We start from the raw sequence: 25,117 nt of genomic DNA on the forward strand, positions 1-25,117 counted from the left end.
TCCGCGTGAGTGTGATTCTTGCGCCTGCAGAGAGTTCGGGGCTGGTGTTGCCGTGCGTGCGGTTGTGTTTTTCGCCAGTCGGCCTTCCTCCTCCGGGACCATGGCCACCGATTCGTGGGCCCTGGCAGTGGACAAGCAGGAAGCGGCTGTCAAGTCGGTCAGTGGCTTCAGCTCCAGGCGGGGCGAGCGTAGTAGGAGGGCCCAAGCCGACCCTGCTTGGAGTCCAGGGAGCTCCCTGGGTTGGGCAGGCCGTGGCCCACACACCCCTAAAGGTTTGCTGGGAGGAATCTCTTAGCCTTGATTTGCGGCTAAGGCAGAAGAGACCAGTATGGAGTCTTTTCCTTTGATCTGGGCCAGTTAAAGACTTTTATCCTGTGGCAAATCTGTCCCTGCTATATATGCTGTCTTTTCTGCACTGCACCTCCTCCTCAGTGGGGATTGTAAGAAAAGGCGCAATGCTGATTCTCTTTTTCATCTGGTTTCTGAGTGATTCTCTGCTACTCTTATTTTACCATTTTTTAGATGCATGCTTAACATGGTTGGCGGTTTGTAGCAATTTGCAGAATAACAGATTCAGGTTTATATTTAGTGTTTCAATCTACTGCAAACGGGGGGAGGCACTACAAATTGTTTCATGTGTGTTTAAAGAGACATTTAATTTCATATACTGGTTCTTTGATTAATGAAGATCCATTCAGTGGGAAGTTAACTATAGTGTAAACTGTGACTCCCCGTTCTTTAAGTTACCTTTGGTGGTAATGGACCATTGATTTTAAGAATATAGGGTTTTTTTGTAGTCAGAAGTCTCTCCCCCCACCCCCCTCGGTGCGGCATGAGGGATCTTAGTTCCCCGACCGGGGATCGACCTGTGCCCCCTGCGGTGGAAGCGTGGAGTCTTAACCACTGGACCGCTAGGGAAGTCCCATGTAGTCTGAAGTCTTATGTAACCTTTTAATGCCTAAATTACATTTCTTCTCCAGTCACCCTTTATTGCTTTGGGAGGATTGTCAGTTTCTCAGCAGATAGTTGAAATGGGCTAAATCCAGGGAAGTTTAGGAAGAAGCTTTACAATCTAGTTAGGAAGCCTAGAATGTGGGAGGTGCTGTGAAAATGGTAAGAATAATGTGAGAAAAGAACTTTGAATGGGGAGAGGATGTTTATGAGTAGGAAAGTCAGGGAAATTCCTTGTGAAGAAGTTTATATTTGTGCTGGATATTAGAAAATAATCATTTAAGATAGAGATGAAGGTGAACGGCATTTTAGAATAGAATGCACAGAAGTGCTGGACTTGCCTAGAGAACAGGAATCAGAACTCATTTTTGCCACAGCTTAAGGTCATCGGGTTGTAGTAGGAGTAGTACTGAAAATGTCGTAGGAATGTACTTTGGCCCTTAAAAAAGAACTTGAAGATGAAAGGCTTTATTTGGCTGGTTTGGGGGTTTTTAAGAAGGATACTGACAAGATTAGATCTGAGAGCTAGCAAGATTTATTGGACCGCAGAGAACAGAATATATTAGGAGTGATGTCTAAAGGAAAGGAGATCAATGTGGAAGTTACTCTCATAGCCCAGAGATAGGGGGCCTATGTTGAATGATGAAAGTGAAGATGAGGGGATGGATTCAAGAGATAATTGTGGAGGTATGAAGATTTTAAAAAAAGAAGAGAAGGGAGATAAAGGCAAAGATGACTGTTTTCAACCTGGATCCCACAAGGTGGTATTAATATAGTGCTAATAACAGGGTTAGGGGAGTGGGAGGAACAGCAGATTTGATATGTAGGGTGATGAGTTCATGTTTGGCTGTTCTGAATTTGAGGTAAGGAGGACAACTTGGTAAGTACCTGTGTTGGGAATCACCAAGAGGTGTCCAGGTTCAATGATTTCCTGGGAGAACTCATAGGACTCAGCATATGATTGTACTCACAGCTGTGATGTATTACAATGAAAAGCAAAATTAGCAAAAGGAAAAGGCCTGTGTTGCAAAGTCCAGAGGAAACCAGGCACAAGCTTCCAAGAATCTTCTCCCAGAGGAGTCACAAGCTCCACTTAATTCCTGCTTAATTCCTCTAGCCACAGATTGTAACAACACATATGAAGTGTTGTCAGAGAAGCTCGTTGGAGACTCAGTGCTCAGGGTTTTTATTAGGGGTCTATCACATCGTCATTCTTTGCCTAGCAGGTACCAAAATTCCAGACCCCTGGAAGGAAACCAGGTGTTATCATAAACCACATGTTTTTAGAAAGATAGTTAGTGAACCCCTCAGTGGTTCTGGGAATGGTGGGAACTCTCTCCAAATCCAAGTTTCCAGATGCCAACCAGGGGCCAACTTTGCAAGCTGGCTTTCCTAAGGATAGCAGTCAGACCTGCTGTGATAACTCTTTTCTATCCAGTGCCCATCAAGCATTTGGAAATGTGGCACTGGAGTTCAGGAGGAATCAGGTCAGTAGTATAAAATTGACAGCCACAAATAAATCAAAAAGTATTATAAAGGTTATGATTCTGTACTCCAGAATTTAAATCTAGTATTTAGCATCAGCTATTCCCTAAAAGGCAGTTACTGAGAATTGGTTTCAAATCTTTTTTTAACCTACAACCCAAATGTAGCTGTGTTATTATGAATAACACAAATATAGACCTAAAGATACTTGGTATCTAGTTTCAACCACTCTGCTTATTGGGTGGCTGATATAAGTAAATGTTTTAAAATGTTGCTTCCTGGGAATTCCCTGGCGGTCCAGTGGTTGGGACTCCGCACTTCAACTTCAGGGGGCACAGGTTTGATCCCTGGTCGGGGAACTAAAATCCCACAATGTAGCATGGCCAAAAAAATAAAATGAAAATTAAAAATAAGTAAATATTGCTTCCTAACAGTTGGGTAAGACCCTCCCCCCTTTTTTGTTTTACCATTTAGACTTGTGTACATGAGCTTAATAAATGTAGTTAACCATTGAACAACTTGGGGGTTATGAGCCCCCAACCCTCCCTGCAGTTGAAAATCCCCAAATAACTAACACTGTCCTTCCGTATATGTGGTTCCACATCTTTGGATTCAACCAACCATGGGTTGAGTAATACAGTAGCATTTATCCTTGAATAAGTGAACCCTTGAAGTTCAAACCTGTGTTTAATGGTCAATTGTGTAATTCATGGTATTTGGTTATCAGGTGTCTCTACTCTTAAGTGTTTCCTTTTATTCCCATTCAGATGACTAATTTGCAGATCAAGGAGGAGAAAGTCAAACCAGATACCAATGGTGAGTCACTAGTAACTACAAGCTACACGTGCACTTCTGCTTTGCACTCATAGGTGCAACGTGGAAAGGAGCTTTCATTTAGCACATTTGGCAAATGTCAGCACTGGATTTGAGAACCAGTAAATTCGGTTTCATTAATGATGGAGATAGATTCGTTTTCCACATTTTATCTAGCTTCTGACTCCTTAAAATCAAGAATCACTATTGGATTGTACAGTCACTGTTCACTTGATAATGTTTCCTTAAGTTTTTTTTTAATTTAATTTTTTGAAAGGTTAATCTGGGTTCAAAATTCAGAAAGTATAAGTAAGTGAAAGGCCTCCTTCCCATCCTGAACCACCATTTACCCAGATCCCACTCCCCACCTATATTACTTTGCTAGGGCTCCCACAACAAAGTATCACAAACTAGGTGGTTTAACAACAGAAATTTATTGTCTCAGATCTGGAGGCCAGAAATGTGAGATCAAGGTGTCAGCTGGTTTAGTTCCTCCTAAAGGCTGTGAGGAAGAATCTATTCCATGTCTCTTCCTAGCTTCTGATGGTTTGCTGGCTATCTTTGGCATTCCTTGGCTTATAGGCATTTCTGCCATCATCACCCCAGTCTCTGCCTTCATGGTGTTGTGCATGTCTACATCCAGAATTTCCCTTTTTAATAAGAACATGGGTCATACTGGATTAGGGCCCATCCTAACAACCTCATCTTAACTAATTACATCTGCAGTGAACCTATCTCAAAAGGAAATCACATTCTGAGATACTGGGAGGTGAGGACTTGATCATATGAATTTTGGGGGGGACAGAGTTCAACCCATATATCACCCTATGCCATAAGTAACCACTGTTATTGGATTTTTAATATTCTTCCAAAGTTTCTTTTTTTTTAATTGAAGTATAGTTGATTTACAATGTTGTGTTCATTTCTGCTATACAGCAAAGTGATTCAGTTATACATACATACACATCCTTTTTTTATATATTCTTTTCCATTATGGTTTATCATAGGATATTGAATATAGTTCTCTGTGCTATACAGTAGGACCTTGTTGTTTATCCATTCTATGTATAATAGCTTACATCTGCTAACCTCAACCTCCCACTCCATTCTTCCCCCAGCCCCCTCCCCCTTGGCAGCCACCAGTCTGTTCTCTATGTCTGTGACTCTGTTTCTGTTTCATAGATAGCTTCATTTGTGTCATATTTTAGATTCCACATATAAGTGATCTCATATGGTATTTGTCTTTCTCTTTCTGACTTACTTCACTTAGTATGATAATCTCAGTTGCACTTCCAATGTTTCTTTATGCAAAATACAGATTTTTCTCCCTCTCTCCCTCTCTCTCACCAAAAGATGGCAGAGTATACACAGTGTACTTACTTTTATTCATTCAACAACATACCTTGGCAAGCTTTCCTTACCAGTAAATGGAGTTTCCTCACTCAGTTTTGTAACTGCATAGTATTACATTGTGTTGATAGACCATAATTTATTTAACCAGTCATCTTTTTTTTTTTTTTTTTTTTTTTTTTTTCTTTTTGCGGTATGCGGGCCTCTCACTGCTGTGGCCTCTCCCGTTGCGGAGCACAGGCTCCGGACGCGCAGGCCCAGCGGCCATGGCTCACGGGCCCAGCCGCTCCGCGGCACATGGGATCCTCCCAGACCGGGGCACGAACCCGCATCCCCTGCATCGGCAGGCGGACTCCCAACCACTGCGCCACCAGGGAGGCCCTAACCAGTCATCTTTTGATAGATACTTGGGTTGGTCACATTCTTTCGGTGTTATAAAGTGTTTCATGGAATAACCATGAACTTAATTCTTTTTACATGTATGCAAATACGTTTGTAGGATAAATTCCCCCAAAATGGATATCCATGGTCAAAGGCATATGCACTTGTACTTTTTATCAGTATTTTTCAAGGTACCCTCCATAAGTATTATACTCATTTATATTTCTATCAGTAAAGCATGAAAGTGTTTCCCTACAGCCCCACCACAGAATTTTTAGTCAAAAACTTGAAATTTTGCTAATCTGACAGGTAAAACATGGTGGATCAGTGTAATACACTTTGTATTTCATTAATAAGGTTGAATATTTTCATAAGTATAAAGGAATTTGTGTTTCCTTTTCTACTGAGCTTTTTATATTTTTTCTAAATATGAAGAACTTCATATTTTAAGATTGTGATAGAAGTTGCTAATACTTCAGTCAGTTTTGTCTTTTGACTTTTTTCTTGTGTAGTTTTGCTCTGCAAACTTTTTTTTTATTATTAATTATTTATTTATTTGGCTGCGCCGGGTCTTAGTTTTGGCATGCAGGATCTTCGTTGCAGCACACGGGATCTTTAGTTGCTGCATTCGGGATCTAGTTCCCTGACCAGGGATGGAACCTGGGCCCCCTGCATTGGGAGCATGGAGTCTTAACCACTGGACCACCAGGGAAGTCCCTCTGCAAACATTTTTATGTAGTCAGACGTATCAGTCTTTTACATTATTATTTCTGGAATTTGAGTCAGTTTTCGTAGTTCGGTCTTTGATCCTTTTGGAATTTTTCCTGGTGTGGATTGTGAGGTATGGATCCAAAGTGTTTTCTCTAGTGTGTTTCACCTTTTTAATTTCAAGATGGCTACAGATTTGTTTCAGTGCCACTTTTGTAATAGTCCATTCTTCCTCTCTAGTTTGAGATCCCACCTGTATTATATACCAAATTCTGCATTTTCTCATCTATCCTATCAAGTTTATTTTGCATATTCATGTACCAGGATTATATTCCTGATTGCTGGAGCATTATGACATGCTTTAATATCTGTGAGTGCTGGTCCCCATTCATTGATTTTTTTTTTGGCTGTGCCACACAGCATGTGGGATCTTAGGTCCCCGACCAGGGATCAAACCCATGCCCCCTGCAGTGGAAGCGCAGAGTCTTAACCACTGGACCGCCAGGGAAGTCCCCATCGATCTTTTTTTAGAGTGTTTCTGGCTATTCTTATTTTCCATACGTATTCTGTTACAGTCAACTTGACTAGTCCTAAGAAGACAACGAATCTTTTAGTATTTCTCCTAGGACCACGTTACATTTATAACTTAACATCTATATGCTATGAAGTCTTTTTATAAAACCTATGATTAAGTCTTTCCATTTTTTTCACATCCCTTTTTGTGTCCTTTAGGAATGTTTTAATGACTGTAGCATATATGATGTCCCCTCTCTCATTTCTATTACTGGTGGTATGTGTTTGTTCTCTTTTGTTTGTTTTTTTGTTTTATTTTTGTTTTTTGCAGTACGTGGGCCTCTCACTGTGGTGGCCTCTCCCATTGCGGAGCACAGGCTCCGGACGCGCAGGCCCAGCGGCCATGGCCCACGGGCCCAGCCGCTCCGCAGCATGCGGGACCCTCCCAGACCAGGGCATGAACCTGCATCGGCAGGCGGACTCTCAACCACTGCGCCACCAGGGAAGCCCTATTCTCTTTTTTTTGATGAGTCTACCTAGAGACTTATCAGTTTTTTTAATCTTTTCAAAGAGCTGGGCTTCGGCAATGTTAATTTTCTTGAATGTTTGTCTTTTATTTCATCGATTTCTACTCTGTATTTTTTTCCTTCTACTTACTTTGGGTTTACTTTCCTCTTCTTTTTTTATCATATACTTCAAATAGTTTCAGTTTCCCTTTTGATTTCTTCATTGGCCCATGGATAATTTAGAAGTGTGTTGTTTGATTTCCAGATATTTGGGGGGTTTCTAGATATCTTATTAATTTCTAATTTAACTCCATTTTGATCAGAAACCATTAAATATGATTCTGCAGTTACTGGATATGGTGTCCTCTAAATGTCAATTAGGCCACCGTTGTTGATAGTGTTAACTCAGATCTTCTATGTCTTAACTGTTTTTTGTTCATTTGCTTTTTGGTCTAGTTCTTCCAGTTGTTGAAAGAGAAGTGTTAAAATTTCCAACAACAGTTGTGGAATAGTCTTATTTCTCCCTTTAATTTTGTCAGTTTTGGCCTCCTGTGTTTTGCAGATCTGTTGCCAGGTACATTCACATTTATGTCTTCCTGATGAATGGACCTCTTATTAGAAATATCCTCCTTTATCTCTGGTGGTGATTTTGGTCTTAAAATCTGCATTACCTGAGCCACTCCAGCCTTCATATGCTTACTGGTTGCGTGACGTATCTCTTTCCATCCACTGACTTTCAACTTACTTGTGTCTTTATATTTAAAGTGTGTCTCTTGTAGGAGTATAATCTATAAAAATTTTGAATCACTATGTTGTACACCTGAAACTAATACAATATTGTAAATTAACTATACCTCAATTTTAAAAAATTTTAAAATAAAATGTGGCGCTTCCCTGGTGGCGCAGTGGTTGAGAGTCCGCCTGCTGATGTAGGGGACACGGGTTCGTGCCCTGGTCCAGGAAGATCCCACATGCCGTGGAGTGGCTAGGCCCGTGAGCCATGGCCGCTGAGCCTGCACCTCCGGAGCCTGTGCTCTGCAACGGGAGAGGCCACAACAGTGAGAGGCCCACGTACCGCAAAAAAATAAAATAAAATAAATAAATAAAGTGTGCCTCTTGTAGACAGCTGACAGTTGGATCTTGCTTTTTTATCCATTCTAATAATCTGTCTTTTAATTGGAGTATTTTATCCATTTGCATTTAATGTAATTATTGATGTGGTTGGGTTTAGGTTAGCAATTTTACTGTTTGTTTGTCCCCTTATATTTTGTTTCTCTGGCTCTTTTCCTGCTTTCTTTTGGGTTAATTGAATATCTTAGAGTTCCATTTTAATTTATTTATGAGCTTTTTAGCTTTATCTCTTTGCATTAGTTTATGAGTGTTTTAAAGTTTTCTTCATATAAGTCTCACATATTTTTTGTTAATTTTATTTCTAGGTGCAATATTTTATCTTTTTAGTTGGTGTTATAAAGAGGATCTTTTCAATAATATCTCTATTTATAAAAGCTACTGATTTCTATTTATTTATTTTGTACCTAGCTCTTTTATCTTTTACTGAGATATCTTATTTTGTAGTCATTTTTAAGTTGATACTCTTAGTCCTGCAAGTTTACAATCTTTTGTAATCTAAAAAAGTGATCGTTTTACCTCTTCCTTTTAATTTTTAATAACTTTATTTTCTTTCTCATGTCTAATTGTGTCTGCTAACATAATGCTATATATATATATATTTTTTTTTTTGTGGTACGCGGGCCTCTCACTGTTGTGGCCTCTGCCACTGCGGAGCACAGGCTGTGGACGCACAGGCTCAGTAGCCATGGCTCACGGGCTCAGGCGCTCCGTGGCATGTGGGATCTTCCCGGACCGGGGCGCAAACCCATGTCCCCTGCATCGGCAGGCAGACTCTCAACCACTGCGCTACCAGGGAAGCCCAATGCTATATTTTAAATATAGTTATTCTAATGCTCTATTTTAAATAAGTAAGTCAGAGGTGACATATCTGATCACTCTGAAGTCAGCCAGCATTGCTAGAAATTTGAAATTTTCTTATGCACTAAACTTCCTAGGAATAAAAATCCATTAAACGTATAGAAACACCAACTATTTAAATTTTGATCACTTAAATAAGGTTTGATATTTATATTGTCCCACCTTTTGAGTGGATTTTTTTTAAAATAAATTTATTTATTTATATATTTTTTTGGCTGTGTTGGGTCTTCGTTGCTGTGCACAGCCTTTCTCTAGTTGCAGCGAGTGGGGACTACTCTTCATTGCATTGTGCGTGCTTCTCATTGTGGTGACTTCTCTTGTTGTGCAGCACAGGTTCTAGGCGCGCGGGCTTCAATAGTCGTGGCTCGCAGGCTCTAGAGCGCAGGCTCAGTAGTTGTGGCACACCACTTTAATTGCTTCACCACATGTGCGATCTTCCTGGACCAGGGCTTGAACCCGTGTGCCCTGCATTGGCAGGCAGATTCTTAACCACTGCACCACTAGGGAGGTCCCCTTTTGAGTGGATTTGATACTTGCCTTTCTGATTATGATAACTTTTCTTGTGTAGGTGTTATCAAAACTAATGCCACTCCAGAGAAAACAGATGAAGAAGATAAAGGTAACTAATCTTTGAAACCCTGTAGCAAGAGACATAGTATCACCTAGGACGTGCCTCTCTGGAGCCAGAGGCATTCTGAGTTATAAGATCAAGGAGATGAGGGGAATCAGCCAAGGAAATTGAAAACAGTGAGATAGAAGAAGAATCAAAAGAGAGTGGTATCCCAGAAACCAAAAGAAGGAAGTGTTTCAAAAGTAGGGAGTCATATATAGGTAATAAGTTGGTTAAGAGAACTAAAAATTGTTCAGTTGATTTAGAGTGTAGAGCCATTGATGAGCTTGACAAGGGATGTTGAGGTCAGGTGGGGAGGTTAAGTTAAAAAAACCTCTTCAGTAAAGAGAAAGTGAAGACATGAGTATAGACAGCCCTCTCAAGGAATGTTCCATAAAAGGGAGCAGAGAACTGGGACAGTAACTGGATGGGGATGTGGGATAAAGGAGGAAGCACATTTATGATGAGAGGTGTTACAACGTGTATACATGCTGGTGGGAATGATCCATTAGAGGGAGAAACTGATCATGCGAGAGAGAAGGTCACTGCTGGGAGAAATACCCTTGTCTGAAAGACGGAATGGGACCTATTGTATAAGTAGAGGGGCTAGCCTCAGGAGCATGGCGGTACATCCATAGTTACAGCAGGGAAGGTGGAAAGGACGCTCACAAACGCAAGTGGGTGTGTGGGTTGTCACGGCAGTGCTTGGAGGCGCTTCTGATTATGTTCACTTCTCAGGGAAGTGAGTAGCAGGGTCATTAGATGAGTGAGAGTATGGAGAGGTTAGAAGTTGAAGAGAGAAGAGTGAATAACTGGCGTATAGAAACATAAAGTCTTGCTGGGCAGCTCAGCCCACTTGAGTCTAGCAGTCAGGAGTTTAAAGTGAGAGCTTTTGGTGTGATTATGTTTTTCTCCCACCTTGCTGGGCCATTCAGGTGTGGGTGCAGACATGGGGAGAGAGGTTTCACAAGGGTGGGGTTTGCCCAGTGAGTATGAGGAAGATCTACTGGTTTTTTCCTACAGAGGACAGAGCCGCCCAGTCCTTACTCAACAAGCTGATCAGAAGCAACCTTGTCGATAACACCAACCAAGTGGAAGTCCTGCAGCGAGATCCAAACTCCCCACTCTACTCGGTGAAGTCCTTCGAGGAGCTTCGGCTGTGAGTATCCGTTCCTTTGAACAACTGTTCCTTGCTAGTCCCTCCTTTATAAGACTTAGCATATCAGAGATCTTGCGGGAATTTTACTTTCTACTTTTTTTTTTTTAAATCTTAGTATATTTACTTTCTTTGACTAATTAATAAATTCACATGATTCAAAAGTTTAAAAGTATGAAAAAGTGATGGTCTCCCTCCACCCTTGTCTCTTGGCTACCCAGTTCTTCTCCTTAGGGATTTTTAAATGCCACAAATTTATTCATCATAGCTGAAAGTCTTTTTTCTTTTATGCTCTTAGAACTTTCAATAAAATATTGGCTGACAGGTGATTTCTGGATGTCAGGAACATTTCTTATTAGGTAAGCCCTTTTGTTAGACTATAGGGTTTACAGTGTTAAGAACAGTTTATCTGCTTTCATAAAATCTGTCCAAGAAGCCTGTGCAGGATTCCCAGTAACTGCAGTGGAAATCAGCCTTCAGTGTTCCAGAATTTTTTTAAAAATCCAGAACCCAGAATTAAGCCTCAAGTGTGCACACTTATGCACTGTGGTGAGAATGACTTCTAACATGTCCTTGTTTTAAAGGCAGAGAATTATGTAATGTTATGACAAGTTTTGCGTTTCCTTCAGTAAGTTAGTAAAGAGGTATTTAGGGTCGTTGGTTTATGTACATGACACTGTGCTGGGTGTTATGAGTAACACAAGACATAGCTACCATTCTTGCTGCCTGCCAGGACTCCAATCATAGACAGAAAATAGCTAGTGAATAAGAAAGTGGTGGAATGAATGGATTCTTTGCCTTGGTTCAGCAAAATCTATCATATGCCCACTGGAGGCAAATAGGGGCCACGTTTCTGCCAACTATTGCCACCACTTTAGAGTAAGAGACACTTAAAATAAGAGAGCTAACTAGAACCAAATCAAGTTGTTAATGCAGCAATAGCTAAGAGCAAGGTTTTTAAAGTGTGGCCTTTTTTTTGAATATTTTCAGGACATTATACTTTTCTATGTGTATTTTCTCTGTCAAAGGCTTTTTTCAGCAAGTCTGTCATCTCTGCTTCCATTCATAAATTCTGTCCGAGCAGCTAGATGTGCTCTGACAGCTTGCTTTTCCAAGTATCACTGGTCTCTTTAAGTTCCTTTCATTTAAAGGACTGGAGTTCTCAGGTCAACCAGTGATGAACTGTCCTCTTTGAAAAGGCAAGTTCTTTCTGATTTAATTGTTAGTAGCCAAAGGAAACAGAGAATAAAACCTAGGTCACCTAATACACTTGGTCTATTTTTTACTGAGAAGATCTGCAAAATAAAAGAAAAATAACGAGCCACTGAAAGTTCTTGGATCACTTGAGTCCTCTTTCAGTAGTGACTTTGTTTCCTTGGCAACCAAATCAGAATCTGCTAAGCTTCACAACCTTTTCTTCCAAATGGATGTTACTTTTCAAAGTTCTTTGTGTCTGAGAACCACCATATGCCAGAAGAATTGCCTTTTAGAGAGCCTGTTAAACTCTAAGGGAGGCCTAGAGAACACTCTTGACTTGGTTTGACTTTTCTTTAAAAACAGTGTGGTGGGATTTTTGTCAAACACCCTGTCAATTTAGAGGTAGCAGAGAGCTTATTATAAATGTACTACAAAAGTAGCTTTATTTGATATTTGTTGTGTGGCTACTTATGTAAAAAGTTGGTGCTTTTCTAGTTTTGATTTTGACTAGACATAATAAGTAAATCTAATCACTTGTAAAGTTCAGTATGATAACTGAACTCCCTTTACCTATTTACTAGAAACTGGCTGAATCAATTTTCTTACCTCTCAATTGTCCCGAGTTCTTGCACAGCTGGCTTTGGAAGGCCCATGGAACACAAAATGACTGTGGTTCAGTGGAGCATCTGCACTGAGAAATGAAAACTGAAATCTCATTCCCTAAAGGGACTTCTGTATCTTAGCGGCATAGTAAGCAGTGTTTATTTTTAGATATGTCTTTTATAATTTATTTTCTACTATGAATTAATAAGTACCATTCTTCCAGTATCCTGGGAATGTTTGTCATCCAAGGCCAACCAAATTTGTGGGTCTCCTGAAAGATGAATTTCTCCAAGAAAGGAAACTAGCCCAGATTTTATAAATTGCATAATAGTTTCAGATTAAGGTTTACTAGGGAAAGATTTTGGTTTGGTTTTGTTTTAGTTAGTATTTTTTAAGGCACAGGAAAATATGTCTGACAGGAAGTATCATTCTTTGCTAGATATAGGGAAAAATAAAATTCTAGGCTTTTAAAACAATTTCAACAACCAGGAATCCATCTTTCTCTCCCTGGCCTCCTAGGAAACCACAGCTTCTGCAGGGAGTCTATGCCATGGGGTTCAATCGACCATCCAAGATACAAGAGAATGCGTTACCCATGATGCTTGCTGAGCCGTAAGTATATGGACCCTGGTACACCTCTTCAGAACTGGGTTCAACGTCTTCCACCAAGAGCTGCAGTGTTCCTGAGCACAAGATGGGCTGTTGAGAGCAACGTGCTTCTTCAAGGGAACAGCTTAGACGGGTGCAGAGAGAGTCAGATGCAATTCAATACAGTTTCTGCCTTTTCCACTTAATAAAAACTGATAGAAAAAGTTAGTGCTGTTATTCTATGCAGTTTTAAAAACTGTTTTTTTGTTGTTGTGTTTTTTTTTTTTTTTTTTTTTTTTTTTGCGGTACGTGGGCCTCTCACTGTTGTGGCCTCTCCCGCTGCGGAGCACAGGCTCCGGACGCGCAGGCTCAGCGGCCATGGCTCACGGGCCCAGCCGCTCCGCGGCATGTGGGATCTTCCTAGCCCAGGGATCGAACCCGTGTCCGCTGCGCTGGCAGGTGGATTCTTAACCACTGTGCCACCAGGGAAGTCCCTTCAGTTCTTTTTTTTTTTTTTTGCCGTACGCGGGCCTCTCACTGTTGTGGCCTCTCCCGTTGCGGAGCACAGGCTCCCGATGCGCAGGCTCAGCGGCCACGGCTCACGGGCCCAGCCGCTCCGCGGCATGTGGGATCTTCCCGGACCGGGGCACGAACCCGCGTCCCCCGCATCGGCAGGTGGACTCTCAACCACGGCGCCACCAGGGAGGCCCTCGTTGTTGTTGTTGCTGCTGCTATTGTTTTTTAATAATTTTGAAAATTTTGAGACCTGCAAAAAATATCAGGAGCAATACCAGGAACATCTCCGTAACCCCATCCTGCCAAGAAATAAAGCTGCCATTAATCTAGTTGGCAGTTGCAGCCCCCATGTAACTCCCTCCGTTCACAGCCCCTCCCCCTTCCCCTCCCCCTCCCAAGTGAGCATCACTGATGTGGGTCATTATTCTCTCATGTTTCTTTATCCTTTTACTACGTAGTTTGCTTTCATTGTTTCTTCTTTTTTTTTTTTTTTTGGCCACGCTGCATGGCTTGTGAGATCTTAGTTCCCTGACCAGGGATTGAACCCAGACCCTGGCCCTCGGTAGTGAAAGCGCCAAGTCCTAACCACTGAACTGCCAGGGAATTCCAAGTTTGCATATTTTTAAACCTTACATAAATGGTATCATACTTTTTGAGCAACTTTTTTCATTCAACTGTATTATTTTTGTTTGTTTGTTTATATTTTGGCTGCACTACACAGCATGTGGGATTTTAGTTCCCCGACCAGGGATCAAACCTGTGCCCCCTGCAGTGGAAGCTCGGAGTCTTAACTACTGGACCACCAGAGAAGTCCCTCTTTTTTAATGATAAAAATGCCACCTAGGACTTCCCTGGTGGCTTAGTGGTTAAGAATCCGCCTGCCAATGCAGGGGACACGGGTTCGAGCCCTGGTCCGGGAAGATCCCACATGCCATGGAGCAACTAAGCCTGTGCGCCACAACTACTGAGCCTGCGCTCTAGGGCCCGTGAGCCACAACTCCTGAGTCCGCATGCCACAACTACTGAAGCCCACACACCTAGAGCCCATGCTCCGCAACAAGAGAAGCCACCGCAATGAGAAGCCCGCGCACCACAACAAAGAGTAGCCCCTGCTCACCGCAACTAGAAAAAGCCCACACGCGGCAACAAAGACCCAACGCAACCAGAAATAAATAAATTTAAAAAACAAATTCCACCTATTCCCATGACATTGGGTTACCTGAAGTGAAATGTGAAAGTTCCCTCCTCTTAAATTTTCCATAAAGATGAGAAAAGGGAGCACATAGTAGGGGCCGAGTCCTGAAGACACATTATGGCTCAGGGATTTGTCTGGGCACAGATGTCACTCTGCAGTCTTTATTTCCATAGGCCCCTTGGGGTATAAAACTAGGGCACTCTAGCTGTGCTAGAGTCTAGAATGAGGACTTCTTAGTGTGAGCCCATCTAAAATAATCATCATTTCACTTAATATTTAAGCAGGGTTTTTTTAACATATAAAAAGTTTATCATTGTACTCAGTGCAGAAAACCTGGATAATAGAAGCATGAAGGGGGGAAAATCCCTATTCCTACCACCCAGAAAGAACGTTTGGACACTTGATTGTTTTTTGTTTTGTTTTTAATAAATTTGTTTATTTATTTTTGACTGTATTGGGTCTTCGTTGCTGTGCACAGGCTTTCTCTAGTTGCAGCGAGCGGGGGCTACTCTTTGTTGTGGTGTGCAGGCTTCTCATTGCCGTGGCTTCTCTTGTTGCAGAGCATGGGCTCTAGAACGCAGGCTCAGTAGTTGTGGCACACTGGCTTAGTTGCTCCACAGCATGTGGGATCTTCCCAGACCAGGGCTCGAACCTGTATCCCCTGCATTGGCAGGCGGATTCTTAACCACTACGCCACCAGGGAAGTCCCAACACTTGATTGTTATTAACCAATATTATTTTCATCTCTGTTCTTCCTTCATCCAGCCCACAGAACCTGATTGCCCAGTCTCAGTCTGGTACTGGTAAAACAGCTGCCTTCGTCCTGGCCATGCTCACCCGAGTGGAACCAGCAGAGAGATACCCCCAGGTGAGCGGGTGGAATCCTGGGGGCCCTGGCTTGCTCGTCCTGGGAATGGCTGCGCCATCTGGGGGGGTTGTCTAACGCGGGTGCCCCTGGTACAGTCTGAATGCGTCTGATGCCTCAGACTGTTGCTCAGGCAGAGCCCAATGGTGCACCAGGCCCTTACCTGGGTAGAATTGATTTGGAAGCAGCAGCCTTAAACAGTGGCTTCTGAAGGCATCTGCCAAGACAGGGCTCCCTATTGAAGGCTTCTGTCTACAGCTGAAATGTGGGCCTGGTTGACGAGGATGTGGTTTCCTACACTGTTCAAGTGGTAATGACATCAGTGTACTTGTTGCTTTAGAGCCTGTTGTCTGTTACTACAAGCCTCTCCTAAACTCATCTTCTATGATCTGCCCATTAGTGTCTGTGCCTCTCCCCAACATATGAGCTGGCGCTTCAGACAGGAAAAGTGATTGAGCAGATGGGCAGATTTCATCCAGAACTAAAGCTTGCTTATGCTGTTCGAGGCAATAAATGTGAGTATAAAGGGGCAAGACCTAGGCCGTGAGTTGGGGCGGGTGGTTGGGTATTTGAATTTTGAAGATGAGATGATGATATTCAACTTTCTAGTTCAGTCTGACCTTGGAGCCCAGTGTTGCCTTTAGCAAATCTACTTAAATACTTGCTGATTTGTTAACAATTCTCTCCACTCCTAAAATAAGATTTTAAGTTGTTAAAAAAAAAAATCCCTGCATGAGTCATGGGGTTCTTAAAGTGTGGAGTATTTCACTGAGGAGCCAGGGTTTGAATTCAGCATCCAGAGTGCTGGAAGGTGCTTACAAGGGAGGGATGAGCACTGAAGATGGTAGGTTGGGTCAGTTCCCTTTCCTTAAAAGTAAAGCACAGCTTTAGTAAGAGTAATCTAAGAGCATGTACAGCTCACTTGCTTTTACCAAATCAGAAATCCTTCCACCAATTCTTTTTTCATGTGTTCTGCAGAATGTAGAAAATATGGGTTAAAATGGGAGGAGGGGCAGGTAGAAAATGGGTAATGGAGAAGTTATCAGAATATATGAAACTACAAATCAATTAGAAAAAAGTAAGCATTCCAATAGGAAAATGGATGAGAGAGGCCCAGTTGAACAGACGCTTCACAAAAGAAGGAATTCAGATGGCCAGTAAATGTGAAAAGATGATGGGCTTCATTAGTCATCAGGGAAACGTCAGGTGAAACCACTGTATGCCTCTCAGGTGGTAGAAATGAGGAAGTCTGACAAACCAAGTGTTGACCAAGATGTAGAAGAACTGGAAGGCTCATGTGCTCCAGTGGGGAGTATACATTGGCACACTGACTTCCAGAAGCAGTTGGCATTACCTAGAAAAATGGAAAAGAGAGACATCCCTTCAACCCAGCAGTTTATAATCGCCTAGAGCAGCGGTTCTTAAACTTTTTACTCTCTTACACTCTTAAACATTATTGAGGACCCCAAGTACTTACTTTGGAAGAAAATGAAGAAAATCTAGCCTTTCTTATAATTTTAGATATTGTTTTTTTGGATGCCATACCAAAACTTACTAACAAATGGTAATTACTTAAAAGTTAGTTGCCATGTGATATTTGAAATCATATTAATGAATTCTTCGTACTGTTACATTAAAATTCCTTGGTCTCCCTTGCACTTTGAATGCATCTTTTGCCCAACTGTGATTTTCTAACATCATACCTTGGTCATTTGGAAAATACTGTCTTATTGAGTTACGCTGATCTTCCAAATGTTGACATATTTCATAATACAGAATTTTAAATAGCATTTAAAATGCATTAATATCACCACCAACCAACTCAGACGAGTTTATACACGGAGAAACTCTCAAACCTACAGCAGCACATAGAAGTGTTCCAAAATTCTAATTTTCCCTTAAGCTGAAACGTTATCATGACAACAAATAACAGTCGTTTTCATTTAGAGATAGGCTCTCTTTGTTCATTTTCAAGAAAGTGTATATCAAATTCCCTACTTGATTTTCTTTCTTCTTTTTTTTTTTGGCCGCACTGTGCGGCTTGTGGGACTTCAGTTCCCCGACCAGGGGTCGAATTTGGGCCCTCGGCAGTGAGAGCGCAGAGTCCTAACCAATGGACCGCCAGGGAACTCCCCGTTTGATTTTCTGTAGTTTGTCTGTCAGTCAACAAACAAAAACGGCTAGTACAGTTACCACACAAATAATCACACAAGGGCTTTTCCTGGAGGAAACCATCATGTTTCAGCATGCAGAAAGAGTACTTTAACCAGAAATTATTAGTATTTTTGTGTGTGTTTGATGTCTTACACTGATAGGTGCAGCTAAGTGTAGTGTACCAGAATCTTGTGACAACATGGATCTTCTCTAGATTGTTTTATAATAACAGAGGACTTCACTGTGTGAAGGATTAGTATATTAACTATTTAAGGTATCATTTTTTTTAAAGTTCAATTTAGACTGATGGGCAGTGGACAGTGAGAACCACAATGTATTGAAGAGTTCATTTAAAACTTTTCCAATGGAGTTAATGAATTCCTGACCGAAGTCCCTTTCTCCTCGAGCTTTAAATTTTGTTTTGAAAATAGTTGACATTCACATGTTTCAAAATTGAAAAGGATATATGGTAGAAACTTTTCTTTTCCCATACCCTTCAACCGCCTGGTTCTGCCTGCCTAAAGGCACCCAGTACTAACCCGTTCCTCACATGTCCTACCAGAGATAGTCTGTGTGGCCACAGGCAAGTGATAATGTGATAACGTGTAGGGACTTCCCTGACAGTCCAGTGGTTAAGACTCTGCGCTTCCATTGCAGGGGGCACGGGTTCGATCCCTGGTCCGGGAACTAAGATCCTGCATCCCTCATGGCACGGCAATAGAGATAGATGAGATAGAACACTCACACACGCATGTACACATATTACATGTATTCTTTTTTGCCCCTATTGGTATACAAATTGCTCTGCAACCTCTTTTTCACATTTAATAATGTATTTTGGAGATTGTTCCACATCAGTTCCTAAACAGTTTTATACTTTTTTTTTTTTTTTTTTTTTTTTTTTTTGCGGTACGCGGGCCTCTCACTGTTGTGGCCTCTCCCGTTGCGGAGCACAGGCTCCGGACGCTCAGGCTCAGAGGCCATGGCTCACGTGCCCAGCCGCTCCGCGGCACGTGGGATCTTCCTGGATCGGGGCATGAACCCGTGTCCCCTGAATCGGCAGGCGGACTCTCAACCACTGCGCCACCAGGGAAGCCCCCAGTTTTATACTTTTATTGGCGTCATCCATTCGGTGTGTCGTATTTTGCTTAGTTATGTTTTAATGCATGCATATCCTTGCATATATGTTACTTCACACATATTCATGTACATACAGGATTGATTTGTAATAGTGGAAGCACTGGTCAAAGGCTACATGCATTAGTAATTTTGATAGATGGTTATATCAGTTTCAACTCCCACCAGCTATAGTTTGAGAGTAATGTGTTTTTTTCAATCAAAGAGAATTTGTACTTAGGAAAACTGTCTGCACAATTAGAATGTCTAACAAAGCAAAAAATCACTGGGCCAGGATCCTAGGACTCAAAACTACCAATTTATAAGGAAATCAATGAACCATGAGTGAAGGGATGGTATAAAAAGAATAAGTGTTATGCTAAAGAAAAAGAATTGGGTGATGGGGAATTACAGGAGAAAGTAGAAAAAGGGAAACTAACACTCATGGAGGGTTGACTGTGTAGGATTTAATCCTGACCACAGTGCAGTGAGATAGGTGTCATTATGCCCATTTTATAGTAGAAGAACACAAAACTTTTGGGTAACACTCCTGTGTTTTGAAATCTGGAATTAACTTCTTCTAGCTCTGGAAGGATGGGCAAGGAGGCTTTCATTTCGAAAGCAGGTTTAGCCATGGAAATACCCACAGAACACATCTTGTCTCCACAGTGGAAAGAGGTCAGAAGATCAGTGAGCACATTGTCATCGGCACCCCTGGGACCGTTCTGGACTGGTGCTCCAAGCTCAAGTTCATTGACCCCAAGAAGATCAAGGTGTTTGTTCTGGATGAGGCTGACGTGATGATAGCTACTCAGGGCCACCAAGATCAGAGCATCCGCATCCAGAGGTAGGAACTCTTGAGCCAGGAGGAACGTCTCGGCCTCCTGATCTGCAGCGTCATCTCCTTTTACTTCACCCTCCTCTTCTTGCCCCTGCCAGGTTCTTTACTCTGCAGCTTTCAGAGGCATTAGTTTGGTGGGCCGTTTCCATGTCGCACTGACCATACCCCCAGCCTGGGTTGAGGAAGGAGACTTAGGGACTCTACCACCACCCGTCCCTGCCCCACGTCTGCTCCTCCCTCCTCCCTGCAGTGCTCCTCCCTGCTTTGCCACCTTCCTGGGGACGCAGGTCATCCAAGCCTGGGGAGGCTGTGCTTCTGTTCCTTCCAGTGAAACACTCGGTCGGGGTCATGTCGAACACCTGGGCCTTCCCTTGCAGGATGCTTCCCAGGAACTGCCAGATGCTGCTTTTCTCTGCCACCTTTGAAGACTCTGTCTGGAAATTTGCCCAGAAAGTGGTCCCAGACCCAAACATCATCAAACTGAAGCGCGAGGAGGAGACACTGGACACCATCAAGCAGTATTACGTCCTGTGCAACAGCAGAGATGAGAAGTTCCAGGCCTTGTGTAATATCTACGGGGCCATCACCATTGCTCAAGCCATGATCTTCTGCCATGTGAGTAGCAGCAGCAGCAGGAGGAGGCCTGCGGGGGAGGAGCTCCACTGGAGGGTGTGGCCCTGCGCCCTCCCTTTCAGCCAGCGCCACGTAGTGCTGGGGCACCAGGTTCCTTCCCTGTGGCTGGAAAGGAAGTGGTTTGTGAAGATGTAAGAAACAATTTCTTCTTAGTATCCTGAGGCATATATATAGTCTAAGCATAGAGTCTCCTGAACTTTATATCATTTGTAGGTGATACATTAGAAAACCCAAGTAAGTCAACTGATGTTTGTAGGAAAAATAAGAAACTAAACAGGATGGTTGGTTAGAAAATTACTAGAAAATAAGTAGTTTTCCAGTGTCAAACACAAACACTTAGAAAGTGGAAGGATAGACCCCATTTATAATAGCCAAAATAATTTTTCAGGAATAGTTAAGATCGCTGAAGAAAACATCAAAATTCTGTTAACTGATGTAAGAATAAGAGAACTCTTACTCTATTATTGGAATACTTGTAGATTAAAAAAAAATTTTTTTTAGAGTGGCATTGTTTTCCCAAACTCAAATGGAAACTTTCAAACCTACAGAAAAGATGAAAAAAATACGAAATGAGCACTTTCATGCCCTTCACCTATTGTCAACATTTGCTTTATCCATAAGGTTTTGTGTGTGAGATATCTGTACTTTTTCCTCAATCTTTTTTTTTTTTTTTTTTTTTTTTTTTGGCTGCGTTGGGTCTTCGTTGCTGCGTGCCAGCTTTCTCTAGTTGTGGCGAGTGGGGGCTACTCTTCGTTTTGCTGTGCGGGCTTCTCATTGCAGTGGCTTCTCGTTGAGGAGCACAGGCTTTTGGCGCATGGGCTCAGTAGTTGTGGCACATGGACTCTAGATCACAGGCTCAGTAGTTGTGGCGCACGGGCTTAGTTGCTCTGCAGCATGTGGGATCTTCCCGGACTAGGGCTTGAACCCATGTCCCCTGCGTTAGCAGGCGGATTCTTTTTTTTTTATTTAATAAAATACTTTCAGTTATTTTGCTTTGGGATATATATCTAATGCCATATATGGTAGAAAACTGCAGTATAGATCCTTTTGATTCACTGTTTTATTCCAGACATAATGTAACTCAGTATATTTAGAAAGTATGAGTGTATATAAATACTTACTATAAAAAAAACCTTTTGTAAGCATGTTATTCGTCTACTGAAATGTAATTCGATAGAAGCCATGCCTTACATTATTAAATTATCAGGTGATTTGCACCATGTAGCACTAATGATTTTCCATCAAAGAAATTAATCATTTCTCATTCTGTGAAAATATCAATAAAGCACCTGACAGTTTTAAACAGTAAGAATTAGAAATTCAATATAAACAAATCTTGCCTAATGTAATTATTTTAAATTTGTTGTGTCCCTTTCTAGGGTAAGGGTTTTATGCACATTTTATTATTTTTTTAACATCTTTATTGGAGTATAATTGCTTTACAGTGGTGTGTCAGTTTCTGGCAGGTGGATTCTTAACCACTGCGCCACCAGGGAAGTCCCTTGCGGAAGCATTTTAAAGTCAGTTGTAGATATCAGGACATTTCCCACCTAAATGCTTCCTAAGAATGAGACGTGCTCCTGCATGAGCACAGTACCGCTGTCACACCTTTCACAATGATGCAGCGAGTGTCCTCTCTATAGTCCCTCATATGCCACTTTCCCCATGTGTACCAAAATGGCCTTTATTGCTTCTGGCTGTTAAACCTAAGAGCCAATCAGAGATTGTCTGTTGCATTTAGTCTCTCTTGAGACTCCCTTAATCTATAACAGTTTCTCCACGTTTCATGACATGGACATCTTGAAGAGTCCAGGCTAGGGACTTCCCTGGCAGTCCAGTGGTTGAGACTTCGCCTTCCAGTGTAGGGGGTGCCGGTTCGATCCTTGGTCAGGGAGCTGGGATCCCACATGCCTCGGGGCCAAGGGGCCAGGGCACGGAACAGAAGCAGTGTTGTAACGGGTTCAATAGAGACTTTGGAAATGGTCCACATCAAAAAATCGTTAAGGGCCTCCCTGGTGGCGCAGTGGTTGAGAGTCCGCCTGCCGATGCAGGGGATACGGGTTCGTGCCCCGGTCTGGGAGGATCCCATATGCCGCGGAGCGGCTGGGCCCGTGAGCCATGGCCGCTGGGCCTGTGCGTCCGGAGCCTGTGCTCCGCAACGGGAGAGGCCACGACAGTGAGAGGCCCGCGTACAGCAAAAAAAATAAAAAAAAAAAAAAAAAAAAGAAAAATCGTTAAAAAAAAAAAAAAGAGTTCAGACTAGTAAGTAGTCTTTAGAATGTCTCTGATTTTCCCCCCCTTGTGATTATATTAAGATTAAATATTTTTCTAAGATTAGCACCCAGGTGACATGGTTACTTCTTTATACCACATCATGTTAACAATTTTAAGACATTTAATGCTTAACTGCTAAGTTTTAGTAGTCTTCCATATCAAAAATATTCTCTTAAGGTACTTTCATTTCTGAAATGTTTTCTTCCTTCCAGACCCGCAAAACAGCTAGTTGGCTGGCAGCAGAGCTCTCAAAGGAAGGCCACCAGGTGGCTCTGCTGAGCGGTGAGATGGTGGTGGAGCAGAGGGCTGCAGTGATCGAGCGCTTCCGAGAGGGCAAAGAGAAGGTTCTGGTCACCACCAACGTGTGTGCCCGCGGTGAGCAGAGACTGTGTCCTGGTCTGCAGGCTCAGGGTAGCGAGAGGGATCCTCGCCTGGGGGACACTCCGGTGGTATGCGGGAGATCCTGTTCTCTAGGAGAGCCTGTTTGGATTCCCTAGGCAGAGGAGAACTTTCACAGAAGCCAGGAGTCCTGACTTGGTGGCTTAGAACGGCGCCTGCTCTTCTTGGGGCCCCCAGTGAGGCTTGAGCTGCTTCTCCAGATACTGGTATCCAGCAGAGGCTCTCTGGAGCCTGATGGCTGATTTCATAATTTGGTCAGCACCTGCCACAGTTCTGTTTTCTCCCTCTGGGTTCTGCTACCTGCCCCTTTGTCTGAATCCCAGAGCTGGCCCATCCCAGACTCTTCCTTCCACCTGAGGTTGGTGTGTGTAGGCCTGACTGTGGACGACAGTGATTCCTGTCTCCCATCCTTACTCCTGTCCAACTCTCCTTCATGCAGGTATCGATGTGGAACAGGTGTCTGTCGTCATCAACTTTGACCTTCCCGTGGACAAGGATGGGAACCCGGACAACGAGACCTACCTGCACCGGATCGGGCGCACCGGCCGCTTTGGCAAGAGGGGCCTGGCCGTGAACATGGTGGACAGCAAGCACAGCATGAACATCCTGAACAGAATCCAGGAGCATTTCAGTGAGTCCCTGGGAGTGTCCCCTGCTGGGCCCTTCCCTTACAGGGGCAAGTCCGGGGGGGAGGGGAGGGTGAGGGGTAGGTTTTCCTGTGGCCCCGAGAGAGGCCTTTGTCTCTGTCCCATTCCCCTCCTTCCCTACAATGTGGAAGTTCTCAAATGCACACCTGGAGAGCTCAGGGCTCAGGGACTTGAATGACAGTCCCCCCTGGCCAGGCTGAGGGGCCTGGGGCTCTGGCTGTTGCTGTCTGTGTCCCTTGCTCAGTCACTGGAAGCCTTTGGGGTTCAGTGAAGGATCTCTGTGGCCAGAGGCACAGCACGTTCCTAGGCAGCAGAGACCTGTGTTTCCTCCCTCCCTGCTGTGCTGTTCCTTCCCTGAGTGTGTGTCTCTGTAACCCCATGTTGGTCTCTTCGAATTCTCTTTTCCTTCCCCCAGATAAGAAAATAGAAAGACTGGACACAGATGACTTGGACGAGATTGAGAAAATAGCCAACTGAGAAGCTTCTGCAGTCACTGGTGCCACCCTTGGTGCTCCCCCTGCACGGGACACTAGTGCTTTCACGGGACACTATTGCTTTCACGGCACAGGCCTCAACAGTCAAGACAAAGATGAAGGCACGAGTAGAGAGAAACTACCTACCTCATTTTAAATTACATTTGGACTTGACAAAAATTGCGCAAATGATGGGGGAAGGTAGAAGAAAAAATTTGCATTTTGGAAAATTTAGTCCTTTTCCCCCCAGCCCTTTTCAAAGCCACGGTTTCCTCCGTCTTTATAATAACGTGCTCACTATTGGTAATCGCTGGCCCCAGGATCCCCTGCCTGTTTTCTGGCTAGGGGTGTTGAGACCAGCCTCTAGCCGCTGAACAAACGATAGAGGTATAGGCAGAGGACAGGAAAGGCCCGGGCAGCTCAGCCGTGTGATCCCTGTGCGTGGGTGGAGCGTGCGGGCGGTGGCAGAGAGGCCTGTGAGCAGCACCCGCATCCCTGACTGAGACTCGTCACGAATGTCTCTTGCCCTTGGCCGCCGTCCTTCTCCTCAAATCCAGAGACGTCCCAGCTGATCCCTTTTACCTCTGTTCTCTATGCAGAGTATATCCTTCTCTCTCCCTGTGTGAGCATCTTGGCTACCTTGTAAACCCTAGATTTGGGGAGAACCACGGAAGCCAGTGAATCTTCAGAGGGGCTGCTCTGGCAAGAGTGCATGACCTGGGGCTGCCTTCTCCTCCCACAGTTGTTCTGTCTGCTCAGGTACCTGGTGTCACAGCAGCCAAGGGACACCGGGTGGTTTTCTGACACACGCCTGGCCGAGAGAGTTGATTCTCACCCGTGGATGTCACACTGTGCCTGGAGTCGAGCAGCAGAGTTTGGAAAGGAAGTTATGATCAAGTGAAAACTCTGATTATGCTGTTCCTCCATAACAGTAGATGAACTTTAATTCATCATTGTCTGTATGAATAAGGATGGATAAATTAGAGCTATACCCAGCATTCATCATGTTAAGAAATTTAAAAATTATGAAATGCTTTCCTAATCATGATTTGTTTTTACTTGTATTTTTCTGCTTATTAGACTAATATATGCTCATTAAAAAATGTGTGTATGTGTATATATATAAAGTGTAAGTGCTCATCCCCACCTCTCTG

General features: G+C 43.1%; 1 protein-coding gene across 1 annotated transcript; it reads left to right on the plus strand.

Moving 5' to 3' along the window:
• Positions 1-25,080, plus strand: LOC309795661 (ATP-dependent RNA helicase DDX19A). Its single transcript, XM_082608241.1, has 12 exons — positions 1-157; positions 3,204-3,252; positions 9,265-9,315; positions 10,330-10,465; positions 12,782-12,874; positions 15,327-15,429; positions 15,827-15,941; positions 19,366-19,543; positions 19,915-20,152; positions 22,657-22,819; positions 23,283-23,474; positions 23,906-25,080. Exons 1-12 carry the CDS (start codon positions 101-103, stop codon positions 23,965-23,967), a joined length of 1,437 nt encoding a protein of 478 aa, XP_082464367.1. The 5' UTR covers positions 1-100; the 3' UTR covers positions 23,968-25,080.
• Positions 25,081-25,117: the final 37 nt, after the last annotated feature.

Source organism: Mesoplodon mirus, assembly GCF_964341445.2.
Source record: "Mesoplodon mirus genome assembly, chromosome: 19".
Lineage (NCBI taxonomy): Eukaryota > Metazoa > Chordata > Mammalia > Artiodactyla > Ziphiidae > Mesoplodon > Mesoplodon mirus.